This window comes from Uloborus diversus, chromosome 10 (genome assembly GCF_026930045.1).
Source record: "Uloborus diversus isolate 005 chromosome 10, Udiv.v.3.1, whole genome shotgun sequence".
Taxonomy (NCBI): domain Eukaryota; kingdom Metazoa; phylum Arthropoda; class Arachnida; order Araneae; family Uloboridae; genus Uloborus; species Uloborus diversus.
Genome location: NC_072740.1, coordinates 131288486 through 131312599, shown reverse-complemented (window position 1 = coordinate 131312599; position 24114 = coordinate 131288486). Strand labels below are relative to the sequence as shown.

Below are 24114 nucleotides of genomic sequence, written 5' to 3'. Positions count from 1 at the left end.
AGTCCTAAAAATTTTTTTTGCTATTTTATTTTCTATTGGTGTATAAAAATTCAGCCTTACCATATGAGCAGACAGTTTTGTTTCAGACAAGATTTTATAGTTTGAACATGTGTCACATTGATTTACAACAATTGTTATTGAATGGGAATTTTTTAAATATTTGTTGCCTATCATAAAATTTTGGCAGTCATATATCTGGTTATGTCTGGTAAGTTATATTAAACACTTTGATATAATATATTTTTCTGATTATTTTTCTTTTTTGTAAACTTAATTTTAGTAATGACTGAATCATTGCTAATCAGATTTTGCTGCAGATTTGTTAGAAAAGTACTAGCTTTTTTAAAATTAAAAAAATCAAGCTTAAATCTTTTGCTGTTCAGCAGCAGTTTTACATCATTATTGCTGCATGTTTGAAGCTTCTCGCAATTTAAAAAATCATTTTGCAATTAACTTTTTATCAGTAATTTTAATGATATAGATACTATTGTCTGGCGTATCAGATTTTTTGGAGAAAAAATAATAAATTTGTTTGCGTATAAATTTTTACCTATATAAAAGTTTTGTATGATTTATTGGAATTAAAATAATATTTTCAAAAACTTAATATTTATAAATGCATGTCCTTCGTAGCGAAATAATTAAGTTAAAACTAATTATTTCATGTTTATCATCCGTCATTGTTGCATTAATTGTTTTTTAGTTATAATAGTAGCTGAGGTGGTTATTTTTTAATTTGAATTTTTAGAAACCTATGTCCAAAGCATAGATCAGATTTTTTCACAAAACACTAATTCAGATATTCTTGTGAAAAATGTTTTTTTTTTTTTGAAAAAAAAAAAAAAACGGGTCCTATGAGTCATAGAATGTTACGAGCATAGGTCATGGATTCCAAAGCTCAAAATGTACCCTGTATATATTGAGTTTTTAATTTTCAAATGTTTTTTTGCAGTTGAAATATGCCACGTATAAGCAACAAGGTATGTCCATAATATATCCCCCCTCCCACTCAAAAAGTTAGGACCAAAACATGACACAAATACTTTAGCATATTTAAATACACTTAAGAGGGTATTCTACTAGAAATTTGAAAGCCAATTTTTTTTTTCATATTTTGAGTACAGATGAAAATGCAACTGTAAGTGCTTATGCAAGCTTAATTTCTCCTTTATTACTACTTCCATTGTTTCACATTTATATAAACTATTTAGATTTACATTATTGCTCCTTTAAAGGGGAATTCTTGTCTAGAAATTACTACTTCCATTGTTTCACATTTATATAAACTATTTTGATTTACATTATTGCTCCTTTAAAGGGGAATTCTTGTCTAGAAATTCGAAAAAAATTTTTTTTTTTCCTTCATATTCTTAAAGAACCTTAAGAACGGAAATTTGAATTATTCTTGGAGTTATATTGATAATTTTGTTAAAATAAATTCTTTAGCTCTCAATGTATACCTGACAAACGAGCATCTCAAAGGTTCTGTAAACCTGTGTATTTCTTCAGTGTTAAATTCAAAATTCTATGTATAAAATGGATTTAAAAAAAATCAAAAGGAAGTAATTTGCATCCAGATAGACTAAGAAACAGCCAGCAAACAAGATCTACAGCATATCAAAGGTTTGGAGGTACGAGCATCTGAAGTTTCAAAGGAAAGCAGAAAAGCTGTTATGACTGAAAAATCTGCAAAAAAAGTAGCTTTTGAGGTGGAGGAAAGAACATTGTATAAGGAACGGATGGCTGATTGAAAAAAAAATGCTTATAAAATACCATTAATCCGCTCAGACTGCCTGAAATAAGACTGTAAACTTTAGACACGTTTTTCTCAAAACAAGATATATCAAGTTCTAATTCACCGATTTACTTAAAATTTGGTACAAGTTTTCTCAATACTATCTAAATTTTCTCCACAAGGGGTTTTTTGCAAGTTTTTAAAAAATTATCAAAGTCAAAAAAGAGGCAAAAAATGAACTTTTTTTTGGCAAAAAGACTCCTTTTTGTGCAAACGTTATGATTCAAATCACTAGTAGTATTGGAATCGTATCAAGCAGGAGCCCCCCCCCCCCCCCCCCTATTTTAGAGTCCGCACTTGCCAGCCTTCATCAATTTCAATTTTTAATTTTTTTTAACCGTTATGAATTTTTATAGTTTTTAAAGTATCAATTTAAACTGATAAAAATTGATAGTATAAATGGTTGGTTTTTTATTACACCCGTGAAATGAACTCAAAATCAATCCTCTAGACTGGAATGCTCCCTTAGCTAAACTACCTAAGATCTAAAGTGTTGTAAAAAATAGCCAATGCATATCCTTGTGAATGACGTAAACATTACCTTTCTGCTACAGGTTGACACAGGAAATAAAAGTTTGCATCTTTTCACTAATGAAAAACAGTAATGAGATACATTCAAACACTTTGAAAAGAATCTGAGATGATGAGAAAAGATTAATGACACTACAGTAAAACCTCTCCTAACGGACACCATTGAAAGGCGGATACCCGTCTTATGCGGACAATTTTTAATTCCCCAGTTCCATTGCAATTAACATTATTAAACCCTTGTCCTGCGGACACCTCTCTTGACTTGACTTGATTCTCCTAACCATTGAGAAGGAATAGATGGAGAGAGTGCAACCCTACTATCGCGAAACGGCAACCATACCATGTGACCTGGGGAGCAATTTCTAGTTGACCGTAACCGCTGAAGAAGTTTTCATTAGCTGAAGCCATGAATGATGAAAACATTTAACTGTAGAAGGGAAAAATTAGATTTATAGCAATAGTGCAGTATTGTAGCATTATAAACTGCAGAAAAAACCATGCCAGGAAATCCAGTAACTTTTCTTAGGTATGTACAAATGTTTTTTACTTCTAAATAAAGAAAAAAATAACATATATGTGCATTCAACGAGTACATTTCCCACAGTTGCCTATAATTTTTAAATTTTTGTACTGATTTTACCTATAAATGTAATAAAACATTGTATATCATGAGTGCAAATAACATTTTAGTTCCATAAAAACACTTTTTACTTAACTAGTAATTATTTTAACGGTTCTCGAGTAATCTTTGTTGGCGAGTAGCTTCTCGCCAAGCCCCTGTGAACAACAGATGCATTTAGAGCAAGTTTTAGATTTGAAAATAAATATTTGTTACATTTATGCTTTAATTTAAATACTAGTGTGCCTGCATATGAAATAATTTCAAAACATTGATTACAAGACACAAGAATCCATTAATTTTCAGTCAATGAGCGAACTCTTTGAACATATATTTGTACATGACCGTCATTACAAGGAATAAAATTCAAAATACATGAAAAATGCAGTTACATCATATTTTAAAATCCGGGAAGAAGTGGGGAGGGGGAGTTTGAATAACAGGCCTGGTATCTGTTATTTATTTAAAACTGGCAAAAGGTTAGCAGCGTTGCCTTTGCTAGTAACAATAATCAGTAACGATACCTTTTAGAACTGATCTTTCAACATTGCTCAAAACTCTGTTAATCTTCTAATAACAATCATAGAGAAAGTTTAAATACTATTTTTCAAAAAGCACACACACACATGCGCTCAATTTATCTACACTGATGCACAACATAAAAACTTATCACAATAATTCAGGCTGAAAACTTTCGCTTACTCACAACACACTTGGTCGATCTAATATTCTCAGAAAAAATAACAACTCTTAATTGCTTCCAAAATATCATAAAAATAAATTTACGCAGACGATAAATTAAAAAATAGGGCGGTTGAAATTATTCAACTTTGTTTTCTTCTTACTGGGCTTGGCTTTAATCTTCTGTTTTAATAATATTGTTTTTCGAAAGCAGACGATATTTTTTTGGAATACATATTCATTTGAATTGAACAGAGATGGGCAGACTTTACCAAAAAAAGGGGATGCTTTTAATTTTCACGAATTGTCTCGATCTACCAGAAATGTGTACAAAAATTATACATAAATTAGTGATGTTAATAACTGTCGAATAGTTATTTACGTAGATAATTAAAACAGGAAGAAAGACCTTCATTCTAAAAACCTTTTGGTAAACAATCAATGTTTAAGAGTTGAAATTCAAAATAATAATATCAACAAATCAAATAAATATTTACATTATGTGCTGAAACAATTAAAAATCTAATTCATCCAAAATTAATCCTTATTAAAAGATTTGTACTGTATGTTATCTGCTACTTTTGTAAGCTTGGTGTATAATTACTGATTGCTAGTCTTGCGATTTCGGAATCAGAGTCTTAAGCTCTAAAATTCCCGGAGTCGGAGTCTGCTTTTTTTCTCCCGACTTTGCAACCCTAAATTGTTGCAAGGTTGCAGAGTCGGAGTTGGAGTAGGACTGATTTTGAAGCAAAATGGTCAGAGTCGGAGTTCAAAGGTTTTTGAAACTCCAAGTCAAAATTGGAGTCTGACTGCTTTTGGGGTAAAAAAAAGTCGGAGTAGGAGTCAAAGGCTCTAAAATTCCCTGTGAGTTGGAGTCGGTTCTTTTTTCTTCCGACTCCGCAACCCAAATTTGTTGCAGTGCTGGGTAGTCTGAGCCGAATTGATTTTTAAGTTCAAGAGTTGGAGTCAAAGTTCAAAGTTTTTGAAATTCCAAGTCAAAATCTGACTCGGACTGCTTTAGGGATAAAGGAGTCGGAGTCGAAGGCTCTAAAATTCCCTGGGTCGGAGTCGGCCAGTTTCTTCCGACTCCACAACCCTAATTTGTGGCAGGGCTGCAGAGTCGGAGTCGGACTGACTTTAAGTAAACTAGTCGGAGGTCGTAAGTTTTGAATCTCTGAGATGAAATTGGAGTCTAACTAATTTTGGGGTAAATGAGTCAGAGTCGAAGGTTCTAAAATTCCCCGTTTTAGAGTCTGTCATTTTTCTTCCGACTTCACAAACCTAGTTTGTAGCAGGCTTGCAGAGTTGAAGTTGGACTGATTTTGGCCTAAAAGAGTCGGCATCAGGAGTCTAAGTCCTTATAAACTGCAAGAGTCGGAGTTGGACTGTGTTTCTGAGTAAAGGAGTTTGAGTCAAAGGATCTAAAATTCTCGAAGTTAGAGTCGGTCATTTTTCATCTGACTCTGCAACCCTAATTTGTAGCAGGGCTGCGGAGTCAGAGTTGAACTGATTTTGAAGAAAAAAAGCCGGAGTCGAATGCTCAAAAATTCTCGGAGTCGGTCATTTTACTTCCGACTCCGCAACTCTAATTTGTAGCAGGGTTGCGGAGTCGGACTCGGATCCGGACTGATTTCGATGCTAAGAGTCTGATGTTTAAAAACTCCGAGTTGAAATCAGAGTCGGACTATGTTTTAGATAAAGGAGTTGGAGCCAGAGTCAGTCATTTTCGCTACAACTCTGCAGCTCTGATTGGTAGCCCCGACTTCATAATTAGTGCCGTCGTCTGAAAAATATTTAGTGCCAAAAGAGTGATTGCATGCCAAAACGCGACAACTTCCCAGCCAAACTAGTCACCTGACCTGAGAGAAATGTTTTTATAGCTTATCTGACAGACATTTGCTGTTGCTCCCTCCATTAGTATTCCTTCTCAATGCTCCTAACGCCTAGTGGCGCATGAGGCCGCTAGCGTGGCATTCCATTCCGACCGGTTTAATGTCGCCTCCCTGGCACTCCCCTTCTTGGCCAACCAAAGGCAATTCTTTCTTGTATGGCCATCTGACACCAGGTTAGTTTTGGAAGCCCAGGCTTCCTCTTGCCATCTGGGGTCCACGTGAGAGCACTTCTTGTAGGGTCTATTGCCTGCATTCTGAGAACTTGTCTTATCCATGACCATCTGTGCCTTTTTATCAGTGTGGTTATCGGCTTGCAATTTGCATGTTTGTACAGGTCTGAATTCAATATTTTGTTTGGCCAGTATATGTTTAATACTTTTCTTAGACTTTTAGTTTGAAAGGCATAAAGCTCTTTTTATTGCTGTCTAGTTAGCTTCCATGTATTGCTGCATAGAGATAAGACTGCTCAAACTGTTGAATTGAAAATTTTTATTTTGAGTTTTGTGTGTATGTTGTTGGATTTCCATATTTTATATAAGATTTAAAGGTGCATTGAGCTTTTTTAATTCTTATTAATATATCATTATTTGTACCTCCCTCAGATGAAAGATATGCTCCAAGATAAATAAAATTGTCAACTTCATCTATTTCCTTTCCATTTATGCAAATTTTTCATTTTTGTTACTTTTGGTTTTCATCATCTTCTACTTGGCTTCATTTATTTTCAATCCGACTTTTCTTGCATTTTCTTCCGGCTTACTTGTTTTTGACTTCATATTTTCAAGGTTTGATGACAATAGTACGATGTCATCTGCATAATCTAAACCTTCAAGATGATCATGCAAAGTCCATCTTATCCCAGTTTCACATTGTTTCAGGGTGTCTCATTGTCCAGTCAATTACTATGTTTAATAACAGTCCTGACAACACGCATCCCTGTTTTTTTCCAGTTTTTATTTCAAAATTTTCTGAACTATTTCTGTTAATTAAAACACTGCCCTTGCTTCCTTGGTATAAGTTTTCAATGATATTAACTATTTTTTACGGCAGTCCGTAGATCTTCAAAATTTTCCATAGACACTCTCTATTTATGCTGTCAAAAGCTTTAGCAAAATCAATAAAGTTAAGATATAATGTTGAGTTGAATTCAATGCTTTGCTCTATTATATTTCGAATATGATGGATATCAAATATAATAGATTCTCTATTATATTTGATTTATTGTACTTCTACTGGCTCTAAAGCCTGCCTGTTCATTTTTTAACCTGCCTTCAATACTTTCCTTCATTCTGTTCATTATGATTCGAGAAAAGATCTTACAAGGAACCGATAGGAGGCTAATTCCTCTCCAATTGCTACAGTTCGTAAGATCGACTTTCTTAGTTATACACACAATCTGGGCTTCTTTCCACGATTTGGGAATAATTTCATTTTTCCAGATATAATTAAATAATTTGTGCAGCGTGTTTGCACTTGTATCGAGATCCACTTTAAAAAGTTCTTCCAAAGCGGAAATGATAATTTATTCTAAATTATCATTTCTGCTTTGCTTTCTCATTCCATTGTATTTTTATAGCTTTTTTGATTTCTTCTTTTGTTATTTCATTTTATTCCAAGTCCAGTTCATTGATCTCCTCATCAAAAGGTGAATTAATGTTCGAACTAGCCAAATCCTGATCCACATTCAAAAGTTCTTTGAAATGTTCTCCACATGTATCCTGTATTTCTTCGTCTTGTGTAAGAAGTTCTCCTCTTTTATTTTTCACTCCACAGTCATTTTTTCAAAAGCTTCCGCTTAACTGCTTAATAAATTTGTAAACCTCACCAGTGTTACCAGGATCGTTAGCTCTCTGAGCCTTTTCCACTAGTGTTACTGGAAGTGGTTTCTCTTGTCATTTCTCACAGAGTATTTAGTACCTTATGGTGCTTTTCCCAGTATTTCTTCTGATAGTCAGCGCGCAACCTTTCAGGTTTAGAGTTATTAATCTTTCCCTTCAACTTCCTTCTTTCATCTATTAACTTCAAAGTATCTACAGTTATCCACTCCTTTTTAGCTGCTTTATCAGCTTTTCCAAGTACTTCCTTCGCAGTTGCATTATAGGCTCCACAGCAACTTTGCCACACTGATTGTATTTTGTTTTCTCTATTGGCCTCATCATTCAACTCTTCTAACACTGAAAACCTGTTTTTTAATTCAAGGACAAAATCCTTCCTATAATTACTTTCCTTCAGTTTTTGGATATTATATCTGATCTTCTCATTTTTATTTTTTCTTACATTTCTTGCTAATTTTAGTTTGATCATAGCTATTATAAGAAAATAGTCTGATGCTACATCAGCTCCTCTTTTAACTCTTACATCTTGTAAAGATCTTTTAAAAATTCCATTAATAGCAACATGGTCAATTTGATTCGTTGTTTTTCCATCTGGGCTGGACCATGTCACTTTATGTATTTCTTTATGTTTAAAATAGCTATCTCTTATTATGACGCTGTTCATCTCACAAAAAGATGCAAACAGCTCGCTGTTTTCATTCCTCACTCCACTTGTCTCATGCCTAACAGCATGTTCCTCTTCAGTCACTCTCTTTCCCACTTTAGCATTCAGATCTCCCCTTAAAATTAGGAGATTATGTTTAGGGGTTTTATTTATTGCTTCCTGAAGTTTATCATAAAATTCTATCTTTGTATCCTCTTCCGCATCATTAGTTAGTGCATAGGTTTGTATGACAGTCAACTTGGCAAATCTAGAATAAAAGTTTGCTTTGATAATGCGGTTGTTTACAGGTTGCCAGTCCAAAAGGCTTTTCTTTGCTCTTTCATTCATTATTATGGCAACAGCTTTTTTGTGTCTCACATCATCTCCAGAAAATAAAATATTATAGTTGTCGGAGGTCCTTACCTCCCCAAACAGTGTCCATCTTGACTCTGATACTCCTAGTGTATCTATGTCTTAGTTCCACATTTCATTTACAATCTGCTTGGTTTTCCCAAGTTGGAACATGGTTCTGACATTCCAGGTCCCAATCTTAAGTTTTATTTTTGGTTGGGTGAGTGTCCTCATCCGTGTATGAGGTTTCTTTGGGTTTTGCCCCGTACGCATCATGGCCGGTTCCTCAACATCAAATAAATATTCATCTGCTGGGAGACCGCAGGATCCAGCACTGTCACCTTCAAGAGAGAATTCTTCGCTAGCGGTTTCTGTAAACATGAGTTTTTATGTGGATGGATGGTTAGCTCATCGCACAAGCCTCCTCTTTTACGCGGCTTGGGACGGGCATAGGGACAAGACAAACTTCAGCCTATGGCAGAGTTCGGACACCTCTCTATTGGAGACAAAAAAAATTGTCCTGTTAGTGTCCGCATTAGAGGGATTTTACTGTAATTGTAGAAAATCGAACTGTTCATTAAATTGATGACGTAAAAAATAGAACAGCATGCCCCGATTCCCCCACTTTGTCCTTTGGCCATTTGTTGCTATGCCTAATATTTTTCAGTAGCAGTATTGACATTTAAAATTTTGGACCCCTGATTAGTTTCTGAAACAATATCCTTTGTACAGAACGTTAGAAAACATGCAACATGTATCATCTAGAACAGCAGTGAACAACCTTTTTCTGCCCAGGGGCCATACCTCATATTAAAATCATTTTCATGGGCAACATTTCTAATATTTCTTTCTTTTCTAAATAACATGTGAAAATATGGAAAAGGAAGAAAGCTACAAACCAGCAGTTGTTATAAATTACTTGATGCTTATTTTATTAAATGCATGCTTTTCAAAAACCAATTTCTGATTATTTGGCTCCAAATTTGTGGCATTGTCATTAATCGTGCATTTGGATTTTTGACATTAAAACAAACAACCGGACACACATATCAGCTTTGCAGGCCTTAGGTTTTGTACCACTTATCTAGAAAATTAAATAGTATATATTAACTTTTCCCTAAATGTACGACTCATACTGCTTACTATTCAAGGTGATGTGGCTTGTTTTTTTTTAATGATTTTAAAGCAATGCTTTTTGTTTTTTTAAATTGTTATCAGTGAGTAAGGAGTTAGGGCCAAAAACTAACAAAAAAAAGAAGAAAAACTATAAAACAAACTTTAAAATACCTTTACCAAGAATATGATACCAAGATATTGAGTTATGAAGATTCCATACCCACCATACCTTGCAGTTCTGCTAGATTGTCCAAAAAACTCTTGGATTTCATCCTTGCACCTGATTTTTTGGCTTGTATCTAAAAATACTGGTGTTCATAAACTTTGGAAAATGTCCTTTTTTATAGGCAGTTTTAAAGAAAAGCAAAGAAAAGTTCATTTAAAAATAATTTCTTAAAGAGATTTTTTTCTGACTTGATTTCTTTTACGAACACACTTCAGCTCTGTTGTTCGGAAGTTTATTTTTAGAACTTCAAAACTTAGTGATTAAAATCTGGCAGCTTTGCTTCAGTGCTACATTTTTACATTTTTAAACTCTTTTTTGCTTTAATCACTCAAGTTTTGGTTGTATAATTAGGCCATGGATCATATAGAATAGCACAAATTATATTTATGATGCAAGTCATCAAAACTGTAGCTAACGGAAGCACCACTAGGCTTGATCCCCCTCCAAAATGTTTGTTCTGAGAATTTTTTTCGAAAAAAGGGCAGGTAATTTTATTGATAAGTTGATAATGATATTCTAAAGTTTTTAAAGATTAAGGCTTCCAGAATCTTCATTTTTATCGTTCAACCTGTGGGTAAGGACTCCACCATTTAAAAGTAGCAAAGAGAAGAAGGATGTAGCAGGGTCATACCTCCCTTCCTTCCCCATGAAACAATGCCTTTGATCCTTGACTCTTCTTCTAATTTCATCAAATGTAGGCTAAAAGCCTTCTGAGGGAGCGATCCTGAAGACCCTCTTCCAACTCTCTTTCTAATCTTAGCCTCAAAATGGGACTTGTAAATGTGAATTTCGAAATTTTTTCTGTTGATCTCTAGATCCCTCTTTCTTAAAATTTCCAAAGATGATAACCTAAATTTAGTTTTTTTAAATTTTTGTTCCAAAAAAATTTCTTATGATGGGCCTAGTAACCCCCAATGTAATCTCTAGTAATTTAAAATTTCATTTTTAGAAATTCCTTGCAGCAAGCCCCCAAAGGTCGCTGGTCCCGACAAAAGCCTACAGCTAACTTTAATTTTAAAAGATGTTTCAGGTGTAATCCTTAACTCGTCACTCTCTCGTTCTTTTATCTTTAAGAAGCAGAGCCTAAAGTTTCATTTTTAATACTTCAATATAGAAAAAGTCTCAGAGAAGAGCTTCTGTATGCCAAACATCACCAAAGTTGGTTTAGAATTACATCTTGAAGATTCCAATTTAGGAAAATTTCCCGAAGATCACCAAATCATCCGCCCTCTCTTAACTTCAACACTAAATGGCTGATAATTCGATATTTCCTACAGTCTGTTTTTTCTTCCAGAGTTTATTTAAGCATTCATATTCATGTAGATGTTTAAAGAGATATCAAAGAACATCAACTCATATGTCATATGTAAATGTTTCATATGCACATTATAAGCTTAATTTAGAGATCAATCTTTTTTTTTCCTTACAGAAAGAAGCTAAAGAAATCCAACTATCTTCTTCTAAAGTTATAGAAAATATGATTTTGGGGCTTGTAAGTTTTGTTATCTGAATCTATGTAGCATTATATGTTTCAAGTAGGCATTTTTTGTTTATTACTGCATATTTTTGTTTTAAAAACTTTATCATTATTAGTTTATTTTTTTTCTTCAGAAAATTATACTATCTCATATATGTTCCAAAACTAAGTTTATATTTACTTTTCTAGCATATCTTCTTGTTGGGGAATAATGAATATTATATTTTGGTTTGGCATTTGGTCTCCATGTGAAACCAACTAAAAAATATTGTTCTCAACTTGATCTTTATGTGACTGTCAGAAATTATTCTTTAACATCTTAAACTTTTGCAGATGGACCTTGGTATCTCAAATCCCTTGATGTCTCAAAAATAAAAAATAAATAAATAAATCCTCTGTATTTTCTATAAATACTCCTGTGTATGTTCCATATTTGTCTCAAAATTTATTTTCTGAAACCCTTGCTATGTTAAAACTTTTTGCACAGAATTCAGTTTCAATTGCCATTTTTTCTTGCCAATTTTTGTATTATAACCAGTTCCGGAAACATTCCTTGTAGTTTCTCATCCTCTTTCTTGGAAATTTTAAGAATTTTAGAGTTTAGATTCTTTGCTTTCTTCAGAATACAGTGACCACTTTGAGGACAGGGGTCAATTTTTCGTCCATTTTTCAAGAGAAAATATAAAACCTGTACCTCGTTCTCATCATTCTGCTTTTTTAACTCTACAAAATGCTTTTGAATGTGCTATTGGTTGGAGATAAAATTAGAATTTTATGTCTGTAGATGAAACAAGAAAGTCGAAATTGCTCCTTGTTCATTTCAAAATCTCTTCCAGTACACTTTCCACAATAATAAAAAACTTAAGTTATTGAGAAAAAATATGATGAAAGAAATTGTTAAAAAATAAAAGTTAGGATTTCTGCTTATTCAGAAGCAGCTAACAATCTAGCTTAAGAATATCTATTAACCAGTCAAAAAATTGAATACTAGGTACTGTTACATACAAATAGGGATGCATAATAGGGCTGAAAAGTCTACAACTCTTACACTACTTTTCTACATAACTCCCAAAATTTTGCAGGCATTTGTCATAGTGTGGCACAAGTTTTTGTATGCCTTCTTCATAGAAGGTTGCCGCCTGCATTTTCAACCATGTAATAACTTATTCTTTCAGCTCATTACTATTGTTGAAGTGTTACCAGCCAAGGAAAAATTTGGAAATTTCATAGCAAGAGTACTAATTAAAAACTTGTGGTTTTCCTTAATGGTGCAATTGCTTCAACTGCGCAAACAAGTTCATTACTCACCAAAGATGAACGTCCACTTCATACTTCGTCGTATACCTTATCACATCCTTCATTGTATAACTGAACCCATCATCTTACTATTGAATCACTTATTGCATTTTGTCCATAAACCTCGCAGATTTGACGGTAAATTTCAATTTGTTTTACTTTCTTTACATTCAGACAAGATTTTCCATCAACACCAACATTTTAAACAAACACTACCAAGCATAGGTTATCAACAGAAGTCTCAAAATGGCGTCATTCTATTCTTCTTGACTGAGACTAACAATTGTACATGCACAAAACTGCAAAAGTAGCATTGCTAATTATAGTATGCAATTTTTAAGTGTGTAATTAAATGTAAAATTAATGTATGTAAATTAAGTTATGCAAAAATTACTCTTTTGCTGAAATTCTTCCTTTGATACTCTATATAAATTCAGCATGAAATGTTTTTCTGTTTCCATCTATATGGCCATGTTTGATTCATAGCAAAAGTGCTCTTTTTTTTTTTTTTTAGAATGTTAATCTGGAGAATTTTAAGAGCTTGGCTAGCAAAAGGGATTTACTTCGTTCAGCCATTAAGAGTCATGATGGCAATGCTATACTAACTGTAAGTTTGTTTTTCTTTAGTAAATCTTTCAAACTTTATTCAGTTTCTTTTTATGATGAGAAACAACTTTGTTGAAGGTCAAATACAGTCGTCCTTTTCCATTTTACACCTCGACTTTTGCAGCTTCACTTGATCGCAGTTTTTTCTAGTACATTAATTAACCTGTTCTAATGGGCTTGTATCAACTCTTTCCCGCAAAAGATAAACTATACAAGTACAAAAGTGACAACCAGCAACAGGCTCTGGGCCCAGCTAGGCTGGTCCTAGTCAATTGTCAATGGTCCCAGTGAAGATCAATGGCCCTTTTAAAACTATCTACTCCCTTGCTCATTACCACCTCTTCCGGTAAGCTGTTTGTAGGTTCCACTACCCTACTAAAATAATAATTTTTTCTAATATCCAGGTTAGCCTGAGCTTTAAATAGCTTAAAACAATGATCCCTTGTCCTATTTTCAGTGCTAAACTTTAGCCCCGTAACATCTTTCATTTTAATAAATATAAACAACTGAATCATATCCCCTCGGTCTCTTCTTTGCTCAAGACGACATTTTTAGCATTCTAAGCTTGGAATCGTAGTCTAAATGAGAAAGTCTATTTATTAGCCTTGCAGTCTGCCTTTGAACCCATTCTAATACATTAATATCTTTCTTAAGATAAGGAGACCAAAACTGAACAGCGTACTCCAAATGAGGTCTTACCAAACATCTGTATAAGGGCAGAAGAACTTCTTTAGATTTGTTTGAAATAGGTCTATTGATAAACCGAAGCATCTTATTGGCTTTGTTACTAGCTATGCTGCACTCTTGACTAAACTTTAAATCCTGACTTATTAAGATGTCTAGATCAGTAACTTTTTCTGCCTGACTAATGACTGAACCTTGCAAATAATAACTTGTACACTTATCTCCATGCCCTAAATGTAGCACTTGACATTTCCCAACATTAACAGCCTAACCCCATTTATCAGCCCACTCCATAATATGATCTAAATCCTCTTGCAACTGATTTGCTTGTTCTTCATTATCTACAATCCCCATAACTTTGACATCATCAGCATGTTCCCAGAAATATTTTTATGAATCAGGGGCCAATCCAGGATTTTTTTCTCGCTACCTATTTTTGTGAAAGTATTGCATCATTCTATTTTTGTGAAAGTTTTTTTTTTTTCTTTTATCAACATTGTTTTTGTAAAATTTTAGAGGCATCCTAATTTTTGTAAAAGAGAAGTAGAACAAGTGAAATTTTAGTTCGAAAAGTGTAAATGTCATCTAGTATTATTTTTAACAGATTTCGTTTCTTGGGGAGGGGGGGGAGCTAAAAACCTAAGAAGTATGAAAAATACCATCGTAATTTCAGCTTAATAGGTTATGTACTGTGTACAATATAGGAAGTTATGAGAAAAACGGTTTCCCAAAACAGATGTTGAAAGATTGCGATAATATTGCATAAATACACTTAGGCACTAAAAATTAGTTAAAATACTACAAAAAGGTTGCTATTTAAGCGATTGTTCATATAAACCTGCTTAGAATTTTATGTTATAAGTAAATTTTGTTTTAAACAGAGAAACAAATTTTATATTTTAAAATGCTAATTTTTGTGAAATTTTCGATGTTTTTGTGAAGCTACCGATTTTATTACTTGATTTTTGTGAAAGTACCGATTTCAAAACAAGATTTTTGTGAAGGTACCGAAAAACGGTAGCAAAATCAGCCTGTATTGGGCCCTGTGAATATTGTTCATTAGAATTATTTCCCCTTACAACTACCCTTGGTTTCCTTCCGGTCAGCCAGTTTTTTACTCAAATTAAAGTTTCCCTCCTATTCCTATATCAGCTAATTTGCTAAGTAGAGCAACATGCGGTACCATATCGAAAGCCTTTTGAAAATCAATGCAAGCAACGTCTACAGGCTTCTTATTGTCTAAAGCCATGGTTACTTTGTCATTGAAATGTAATAAATTAGTTGCACAAGAGTTACCTTTCCTAAAACCGTACTGAAAACTAGTCAATAGATTATTAGTCTCTAAAAAATTTACTATCTTAATTTTTATCAATGTTTCAAAAATTTTGCAAGCCACCAAAGTTACTCACAGTTCTATAGTTTCCTGCACTCCCTTTAAACCCTTTCTTGAAGAGCATTATGGTAATGTTAATATAACTATGGTAATGTTAGCTAGCTTCCAATCCTCTGGCACTGTCCTCGAGTTATAAGAAGCATTGAAAATATTCACAATTATATCTGCTAGTTCCTCTGCACATTCAACTAAAATTTTTGGATGAATATTATCTGGTCCTGGAGCCTTAGTCTCTTTATTTTTTTTCAAATGAAGTAAAACATCATCCCTGGAAAATACAAAGTCCCAGTGGCAGCTCGTGGGAATGGCCAGAGTGGGCCCGGGCCCCCTCACTTTTTTGAGAAAATAATTTATAACTTTTTTTGTTTTCCCTTTTTGTGTGTGTGTGTACCTGCTTGAAACTTAAAGGGGAAAAAATCCATTTTAGCATAATGTCCTGTGTATAATCTGCAGATTATCCGCTAAAAAAGTAAAAAAAAATAATGAGTTGCGGATTATAAGGTGGTTTTTTTTCCCCTCAACACCAATGCATATTTGCCTTAGACCATTGATCTAAGATTTTTGCAACAGGTTTCGCAGAGACAGTTATCCTGGCTGTATGTTGTTTATTTTACATACTTTAAATGTTCTTCTTATGCGATTCAGGCTATATAAAAATAAACAACATACAGTAAAAAAAAAAGAAGCCTTTATTTGCACAAGATTTGACAGTTTCTTGACCCTTTGTCAAGGGTTACTTAGGTTACTATAATGCCAATTAAGAGAAGAAATCATTTTTTAGATTTTATATTAGTTTTGAGTATGCCTTAAAAGTTATTACTTCTTCACATTTTTAATTTAGTTGCTAAAATTATATGTTAAATCAAAACATATCTAAGAAACACAATAGGGCAGAAAAGATTGTAATTCGAAAAAAATAATGATGTTTGGGTAAATCTCAATTTCTATTAAAAAGAAATCTTTGAATTAAAAATGTTCAATAGTTACAGCAAAGACAGTATGGAACATCTCAACTCTTATTTTAAGATCTTCAATTCCATAAAATTTCCGGCGAAAGTCTCCGAATACCTTACAACGTCGCTTAAAATTGCGTTCGGGAATCACGTAAAATTGTGTTTTTGAAGCTTCAGTTTTGAAAGATTGCTGGCCCTTATGCTACCAAATATGGTCCTACAATCACGTTTTTAAGACTTCCTTATCAGAAAATGTTCAGGCAAGGGCCCCCCAAAACGCCTTCCTTTAATATCATCAAAAAATAGGTTTTTTTAAACAGCTACTTATGAAAAATTTAAGTGGAATAGTCTTTGAACCGTTCTTTATAATATCATAGAATATTGTGCTTAAGCTCTTAGGATTTCAATTTTGAAAAAAAAAAAAAAAAATCCAAGGGAGAACTCCAGAACCTCTCCCATAAAAATCTTCAAAGTTTGTCTACAATTGCGTTTTTGGAACTGCATTCAAAAAATTGCAGGGGAGAAGAGGAATTGATTTTTTATTTTTCAAAAAAAGAAAAGAAAAAAACAACCGAGGAGGGTCCCGGAGCTCTATTCCTTACCCTAACATGAATAAATATGGCTTATAACCACGTTTTAAGGCTTCAACTTCTACAAATTTCCGCGGAGTCCCGTGTACCGTTCTTTCCACACACATTACCAAAGACCATCTAAAATTGTGTTTTTAAAACTACAAGTTTCAAAATCGAGAGATTTGATGATGAGCAAATCAAATCAATCAAATTGATGGGATTTTTTTCCCTACTATGACCCCCACCCCCTTAAAACTTATTTTCTAGTTGCGCCACTGTTGTGTGTTGTGTTGTATGTACGTGTGTGCATATATCGTTACAAGATTAATTTTTTTTACTAAAAACACGTCTTCCTATTGTGACACAAAAATTATAACTTGTTTTAAGTTACTGCTCATGTAGTTTTAAAGAAAATGTGACAATTTATCAATAATTTGAAGAAGATAAAAAGAGTTAGTTTTTTTTTCTTTTTTTCGTCTGCATAAAAATTCTGAATCTCGCCCACGTTCGTCGGCAGATTCATATGCAGAAGGTACACCCACATGTAAATCACTAAGAATATTTTTTTTACCAGGTTTTTTTATTTATTTTCATTTATTTTTTTTAAATTTAGCTTATCTATTTTTATTTTATTTATTTTAACGGAATACTGAGATTTATTTTCATCTTTGTTAAAGTTAATTAATTTATACTTTTTACATATTCCTCTGATCACAATACTTTTGCACTTTTGTAATTTGGTCTTGTTTAAAATAAAACAAATTTTACTCATTCAAAATAATTAGTTATTAAAAGATTAAAAGTAAAATTACTATTAAAATATTAGATTAATACTGCTTTTTAAAATTTATTTATTTATTTTGAAAAACCAGGGGTGAAAGTGCCTCTCTTGCAGTCCCTTACCGGTGCTGCAAGGGAGACGTACTGCAGCGCCGGAAAGCGTACTGGACATAAACGTGAGATTAATAATTTTCGTCATATATTTTGTAGCTTTTCCCTATCTGATTAACTAAATTTTATTTTTGAGTCAGAGGGTGAAAGTGCACCATCCTGCTGGCAATCATGAACATAAACATGAGATTAATATCTTTCGTGATTTACTTATATTTTTATTAATTTAACACAAAAAAAATAATTTAAGAAAGTTTTAATATTTAAAAAAATATTTTTATTTTTATTTATTATTTTCTTTAAGAACCGGTAGTGGGGCGAGTGCACCCATGATCTGGCTCCCTCACTTTTGCAAGGCACAAGCCGCCACTGCAAAGTCTTCAAGCTGTACTATAGTTTGTGTCTTGCTGGTGCCAACTGTTGAGATACAGTTATTGTTAAAAACACTCGAAAAAAGTTATTAAGAACGTTATGAATATCACTATCATCCTGCATTAAAATTCCGTGCTCATCAACCAGTGGCCCCAATATGACTATTTTGAACTTTCCCCTAACTAGCGTACACAAAAAACCTCTTAGGATTCCTGCCTTTGTTATCAGCCAGTCTTTGCTCCAACTCTCTTTTCTGAATCCGTACCAAATACTTAAATTTACGCCTTGCCATACAATATTGGAGCCTATCTGCACACTGACTAGTTTCTTTAAACCTATGAAAAGCGGCTTGCTTGTAATTTAGAGCATCTTTAGTTTCCCTGGAGAACCACATTGGCCAAATTTTTGTGTTGGCACCCTTTCTCTTAAAGGGAGCATGATCCCCAACCGTTTTTGCTAGATTTTCCTTTAACTCTGCACAAGAAGATTCACATCACTCTTGTCCAATCCGGAAGAAAAACTGCTTTCAAACTCTGCCTAAGAACCACAAAATCAGTATTTCTAAAATTGGGCACAAACCTAAAATTCTCTATTTTGTGATCTACTTGTAATTTTTAATCCCAAACCTAATACTGTTGTGGTCACTATCTCCAATGTGTAACCCGACACATAACCCTTGAACAGAACCTTCCATGTCACAGAAAACTAGATCCAAAATCACATCCTATCTAGTACCCTGAGTTACAATTTGATCTAAGAAACAGTCACCAATTACTTTCGAAAATTCCTCTTCTCTGCTATTACTGTGGTAAAAATTATTCCAATCAATTCCTGGAAAATTAAAATCTCCCATTATGATGACTGACCCCTTGCTAAAAATGTCACACTAATAATACTAAACATCTGTACATCTGGACCCTGGCTTAAGTTGGGTGGCCTATAAATGTTCCCTAAATGTAATTTTTTTACCCTTATTGCTCATCAACTCCAGCCAAATCATATCAATCTCATTAGGTTTATCATTAATTACCAATTCATTGCAGGTTAAAGTGTCTCTGACATAAAATAAAACCCCACCATCTCTTTTACCTACTCTATCTTGTCTAAACAAATTATACCCAGCAATAGATAAGTAATCTGCATCACTTTCGTTAGCCCATGTCTCCGTAACTCCAATAATATCCAACCTCTTGTCTATTATTATGCTTTTCCACTCTTCCATCTTGTTCTTGATACTACGAGCATTGGTATAAAAAACCTTAAGTAAGCCCATCTTACTTTCATTTAATGCTGTGCGATTATTTCAATCCCAACCGTTAACCCATTCCTTGCCCGGTGGATACAGGATCAGCCACTCAGTTTGTGTTAAAACTTCCCCAACCGATTCAGGCTCATCACAAGAGAATGGTTCCCAACTGCCTTCGACCAACCAGTGTCGTCGCGAAGTTTATAGCAGTTTTTGCTTCAGCCGAATATGTGTCCACAATCTTTCCAGGGGCCGAACCCTGTTATTACGCTTCTCTGTTAGGTTCTGGTGCTTTTAGGGGGTAATCAAACTCTTATCCTTAGACAAAAGGGATGTAACTTATGGTATTTCACGAAACTTGTTGTAGTTTATTTTATTTTACTAAGATATTAACCTTTCAAGTACTCTTGGATGGGGCACGTATAATGCTTCAAATAATCAGGCATTATATTTTTATCTTTTCATGGAAACTTTGTTTCTTAGCATTCTGACATTTGAATTCCTGATGAACAAGTGTGAAAATATTTCCTTACACATTTACCAATATTTCCATGCCTAAATAAAGCAAATAAACAGATTTTTTTTTTTTTGTTATCAAAAATCCACTTTCTTACATAAGCATCCTTCACTAAATTGTTCATAATCCTCAAATTTTATTATTTATTTTACACAATGTTATTTTTTAAAATTATCTTACATATCTTAATTTTGTATGAGTATGTTTTTTTATAATAAATTATAATGTGTTTACTACGCTTTTTATTTATTTGTATACTATTATTATTTTATTTATTTATTTATCTTTAAATCATGATATTTTCAAATGTACATTATAACTTTTAATATTCGCGGCACCCTTTGATACATTTTTAGTGATATACAGGGCCGGATTGGGTGGTTGACAGGGCGAGGGAAAGCTGAGTTGAAGGGCGCCGACTGAGCCTCCATAATATCTAAGAAATTTAGATTTGATTTAGTGCGGACTTTTTAAAAGGATAAAAAATAATTGAGAAGAAAATGAAGCCCTTTTTTTGCAGAAAATTTCCAAAGACCTCCCCCCTGCCCCCAAAGAGTCCCCTTAAATATTAATGATTACCAACTAGAAAGAGGCCCCCCCCCCTAAAAAAGAGAGGAAAGGCCACCAAAATACCCCCTAAAAATTTGAATAACGTCGGGGGGGGGGGCGGTTGGGGGGGGAATAATTTCTAGTTTCGAAGAATGAGAAGTTTTGCTAAATGTTTCTTAACAGACACTTCTTCCGAGAATTCATTGCTTGTTCGTCTTTCTTCTGAAATGCTTTATTTACTAGTTCAATAAGTAACAACATCTCTTGCAGTGATACTTTTTTTTTGTTGTCGATTGAATTTTTTTCACCAGTATCTGCTGTTGTTTTAAAACATGATGCTGTCATTTTCTTACATGAATTTGTCGATTCCTTAAGCTTACGAGATTTTCTCCGTGCGATCGATATTCATGCCCAGGTTTTTTTTTTTTTTGTTTTTCGTCCAAGTTCAAAACTCAAAAAGAATAAATTAAAAATATTTCATTTGTAATTTTTTTTTTTGGATTGATAAAAATCTTTGCATTTCTGCATGGTGCTCTTTTAAAGCATTTTAGTTATGCAATTATTTTGAGAGTAGGAGCGAGTGGTAATGAATATCAGGCCATTACTAGTTTCTATAAATTTACTTTAAAAAAAGGTATATTTTTGGATGAACGGCTATACAAAAAAGGCATTCAGTCATGAGGGGAAAACTTGATTTTACAAATTGGGTAAATCAAGAAATATTATAATTTATCAAAAATGAAAATTAATAAAGAGTAATTAAGATGAAGAATCACAGTGGATATAACATGATTAATTAATTTCAGTCCCAAAAATCAAAAGATTATTCGAGTTATGTTTACGCATTTGTTCTGTTCTTATAGTAGCTATACTATTGTTTTTTTGCATCTCAAACGTCAAATTTGATATGAATTATGCATTTATAATGAAATTGGTTTATGTATGCTATAAAGTAACTGCTATCATGAAAATGAGTTAAAATATGTTTTTTTCTTAATGTTTGCAATACATATTTTTTATAAATAAAACATAAGTAATATCTAGACTCCTTAAAGTCTATTTTTAAAGTCTGATTTTTTTTTCAAATCCTGTATTTATTTATTTTTTTATTAGTAACATGATCATGTCATAGCAAATATCTTGGGGGAAAGTTACAAGAAAATACAGCCAATCGAACTCTAACTCATCCAGTGCACCTGATTGCCTCTTTGCAGTACGTAATAAATAATATCATTTTGATAACACTGAAACTATCGGGAAAAGCTCGAAATTAAATTATTTGAGAAATCATTTTTTATGTATGGATATGCACTTAAAATTACTATTATTGTTTGGGACCATTATGAGGAATAAATGAATTATTTGATTAATTAATTCATTAATAAAACTTTTGCAAAAAAACTCAAAGATTTCAGTTTAAACGAAGAACAAGTAAATTTCTTGACCATGGCCAATTTTCCTCTTGCCTCCATTTTTTATTTAAGAATTCCTTATTTTTTTCGAAGTAAAATTAAAATTACAAGTTCTTTCTTCCGCAGTATAAGAAAACAGGAGGGTTTTTCGTGATGATATTTTTTCCTCCACGTTCTTAGATCAGGATCTAATTTCTAAAAATTGGTTTGAGAAATTCTTGCTGTCCAAAGTGTTATATATATTTTAAGTATATATATAGCAAACGATCATCTTAAACGTTTCTATTCATTTTCATGGCATTGTTGTCTTAAAGTTTCGAAAACTTTTCGAGTGTAAAATTTTGTTTTTGAAAACTGACGCGACCTAGAAAGAGCCGTCATAAAATGAACCAATTATATTTTAAAGAGAGGGAGAATGAAAAAAAAAATAGTTCATGGACAGGCTTGTTCTTAATCTTTTTTACTTTTTAAAATAATAGTTTTCAATTGATAACACAAGACACTCAAATTTTTTCTTTTAACTTATCTAAGTACGTTGTTTTCTTAACTATATGTATTGTCAAATATTTTGCAATATCATTTATTTGTTGTATCGCAGCTCATAGATCATGTTACAGTTAATTATGAATCATAGATCATAATTCTATAATTTAAGATTATACACGAAGGAAAATATGTTTGCAATAAAAAGAAAATGAAAACTGAAACAAGTAACCTACTGTTGAAAAGATCCTTGATTTAATATATCCAATTTTGCTGCCGCTTCAAAATTACTTGTTTACTAATGCTAAAATCTGATCCAAATTATTCTTCGATTCATGTAAGTAATAGCAATCAAACCTCTCTCTCTGTCATCTAACTGGATAAAATTTATGATAGTTGTCCTCCTTTGTACAGTAGAAATCCGTTGCTGCGAACCCCCAAGCATCGCAGATCCTTATCCGTAAAAAGCATTTTAAAAGGCGTCATTTAAAGCCATAAAACAAGTGTATGGTCTACATGTATGCACCCTTTTTTCTGCTTACCATAAGATAGTTAGTCAAAAGCTCTTGTTCAGTACAAGAATGCTTCGAAAGACCCTTATAAAATGGTGAGAATCTTTAGCTTTTATTCTGTGAAAAAAAAGTGTTCTTTATTTTTTAGGCTTTATGCAATCCTGATATGTGAAAAACTAACTGCAGATAGAAAATGAATAAGGTTACTTCGATATTTCTCACATTACATTTCTAATACAATCTTTCTTGACTCTTATTAATATTTGTAATACCACTGGCGTACCTAGCATGGGCGACACTCGGAGCAGTAATTAGTGATGTGTCACCCCCGTCCCTCCTCCCTCTTAGTGCAGAAAAAAAAAATCCAATTCTATGTAAACATGAAAATCTTACAATTTTCAGAAACAACTGTATTTGTGAAAAACAAAATTTTTATGTGGGATAATATACAAAAGGCAAATAAAAACTATGAATGCTTTTTATGTAACTTGTCCTAGACGCATGTGTGCGTCGAAAGATCAAAAAAGTAAGGGGGTCTGTGAAATTGTTGGCCCTGTAATTACTTTAAACGTATCTCTCACACAGGGAAAGATAATGGATTTTCAGTTTTTTGTTAAAAGAGGTCACTATTGGTCTAAGTATTGACAATATGAACCTAATTCTGAGTATAGTAGTATGTATTGATTCCATGGTGTGGGGTGGGAAATATTGGGGTCCGTGCGGTCTCACCCCCTTAAAAAATGCATTTCAGCTTCATTTTTTTTTCAAAAACTTGCAATTCCACTTTAATAACATCGGTATACATTCCTTCTTCAAACTCAAACTTTGTTTCACTTATAATGAATTGTATTGTTTCATTAATGCAAAGTTTATTAATAATAACCTTCACAAGTCAGCAGGATAGCGAGGGGAGGGGGCGGTATCGAGCTTCATCTAAGGGAAAACACAGATTAAAAAACTTCCAAAAATGATATAAAGGCAGCATAAAATGTAGTAATATAATGATTTTATGCAGGAATTCAAATAAGAATATTTTTAAGGTAGTATTGTAGCTTAGATAAGGGCGACAACCCCCCACCGCCAGGGCAATGACGAACCTCCTCCAAATGCTACGCAACCCTCCCCCTTCCCGAGAACGTAACCCCCAAAATGAGATTTTAAAAATATCTTAAGTTAACCCCTAGCAATTTCAATGCCGAAGGCTATGTCATGACCCCCTTTCTTTGTGCACACCTCTGGCTAAAAAGACAGTGAACTAATTAAATCCAGTTAAAAAAACTGGAATATGTTTTGAATGCAAAGCTTGCCAACGGCAAAGATCTTGAACTTTTGTTATGATTTTAATTGACAAAATTTAGTTTAAAATCGAAAAATGTTTTATCTTTAAAACTGTTCGGCATCTTTATTGTTTAGTCCAGTAATTCCCCAAATGTGTCCTGGGGAGCCCTGCAGTACTCCTAGG

At 33.2% G+C, this 24114-nt stretch overlaps 1 protein-coding gene across 1 annotated transcript in view; it reads left to right on the top strand.

Moving 5' to 3' along the window:
* The window catches only part of LOC129231529 (spermatogenesis-defective protein 39 homolog), a 120957-nt gene that overhangs the window by 44443 nt on the left and 52400 nt on the right, over positions 1–24114 (top strand). The window contains exons 5-6 of the mRNA XM_054865870.1: positions 11119–11181; positions 12977–13069. Coding sequence (XP_054721845.1) covers positions 11119–11181; positions 12977–13069 — 156 coding nt within the window. The remainder of the gene's footprint in view (positions 1–11118; positions 11182–12976; positions 13070–24114) is intronic.